The 1,000-nt window shown below is 48.5% G+C and overlaps 1 protein-coding gene across 1 annotated transcript; it reads right to left on the reverse strand.

Moving 5' to 3' along the window:
• Positions 1 to 275: 275 nt before the first annotated feature.
• LOC310944105 (14-3-3 protein gamma-1-like) lies at positions 276 to 996 on the reverse strand (the record flags this gene model as incomplete). Its single annotated transcript, XM_083910936.1, is given in 2 exon segments — positions 276 to 738; positions 741 to 996. Coding segments are annotated over 2 exon segments (432 nt in total), but the record flags the coding sequence as incomplete, so codon positions are not given.
• Positions 997 to 1,000: the final 4 nt, after the last annotated feature.

Genomic DNA, 1,000 nt, shown 5'->3' on the forward strand with positions numbered 1-1,000 from the left:
CCCGTTCTCCCTCTCTCTCTCTCTCTCTCTCTCACTAACAAGGCCATGACATTCAAGGTAACGCTAATTTTCTTGTTGCTCAAGCACTGAAACCTCATTTCTGACTGCTCCTCCCCTCAGCAAATACAATAAGACAGCTCAGCTTCATTTGCGCGATAAGACCGGTCTCCGGCCAGTGTGAAGGTATTCTCATGATCTAACACTCACACTGTGCTGAATGACGTACCTCCTTGCTTCTAAAATGGTGTTTTGACAAATGCTGCAGAGGCTATCGCGGAGGGCTCTCATACTTTTTTTTTTTTTTTAATTGTAGTTATTTCTCAAACAAAAAAATTGTCTTCCCTCCTAATTTTTTTTTCACTTTTAACTGGAAAAATAAAGAACAGCAGCCATGTTAGTACCATCAGCTAAATTGGCCACTGATGTTCCACCACCCGATCCCACCCTCCCGTTTTTTAATTTTTCAATTTCTAGGAACTCGTTTTTGAACTATTTTTTTTGTATTTTGTCATCATTTGTGAGCGCGCGTGTTGTGTATTGGCAGAATGAGGTTTTGGACTCTTTAATTGTTGCCCTCTCCTCCCTCGTCATCCTGCTGGTCGCTCGTCCACAGCGTCAAGTTGTCTCGTAGCAGCTGCATGATGAGAGTGGAGTCTTTGTAGGAGTCCTCGTTGAGGGTGTCCAGCTCTGCGATGGCGTCGTCGAAGGCGGTTTTGGCCAGGTGGCACGCCTGCTCGGGGCATTCTGGATCTCGTAGTAGAAGACTGAGTAATTGAGAGCCAGGCCCAGGCGGATGGGGTGGGTGGGCTGCATGTGCTCCTTGCTGATCTCGTGGGCCTCGCTGTAGGACTTCTCGGATGACTCCACCACCCCGGCTCTCTTCTCCCCTGTGGCCACCTCGGCCAGGTAGCGGTAGTAGTCGCCCTTCATCTTCAGGTAGAACACCTTGCTCTCGTGCTGCGTTTCGTCGCAATTCTTGATCAGGAAGTTGTCGAGCAGG

The sequence above is a fragment of the Microchirus variegatus genome, assembly GCF_963457635.1.
Source record: "Microchirus variegatus genome assembly, contig: SCAFFOLD_191, whole genome shotgun sequence".
NCBI lineage: Eukaryota > Metazoa > Chordata > Actinopteri > Pleuronectiformes > Soleidae > Microchirus > Microchirus variegatus.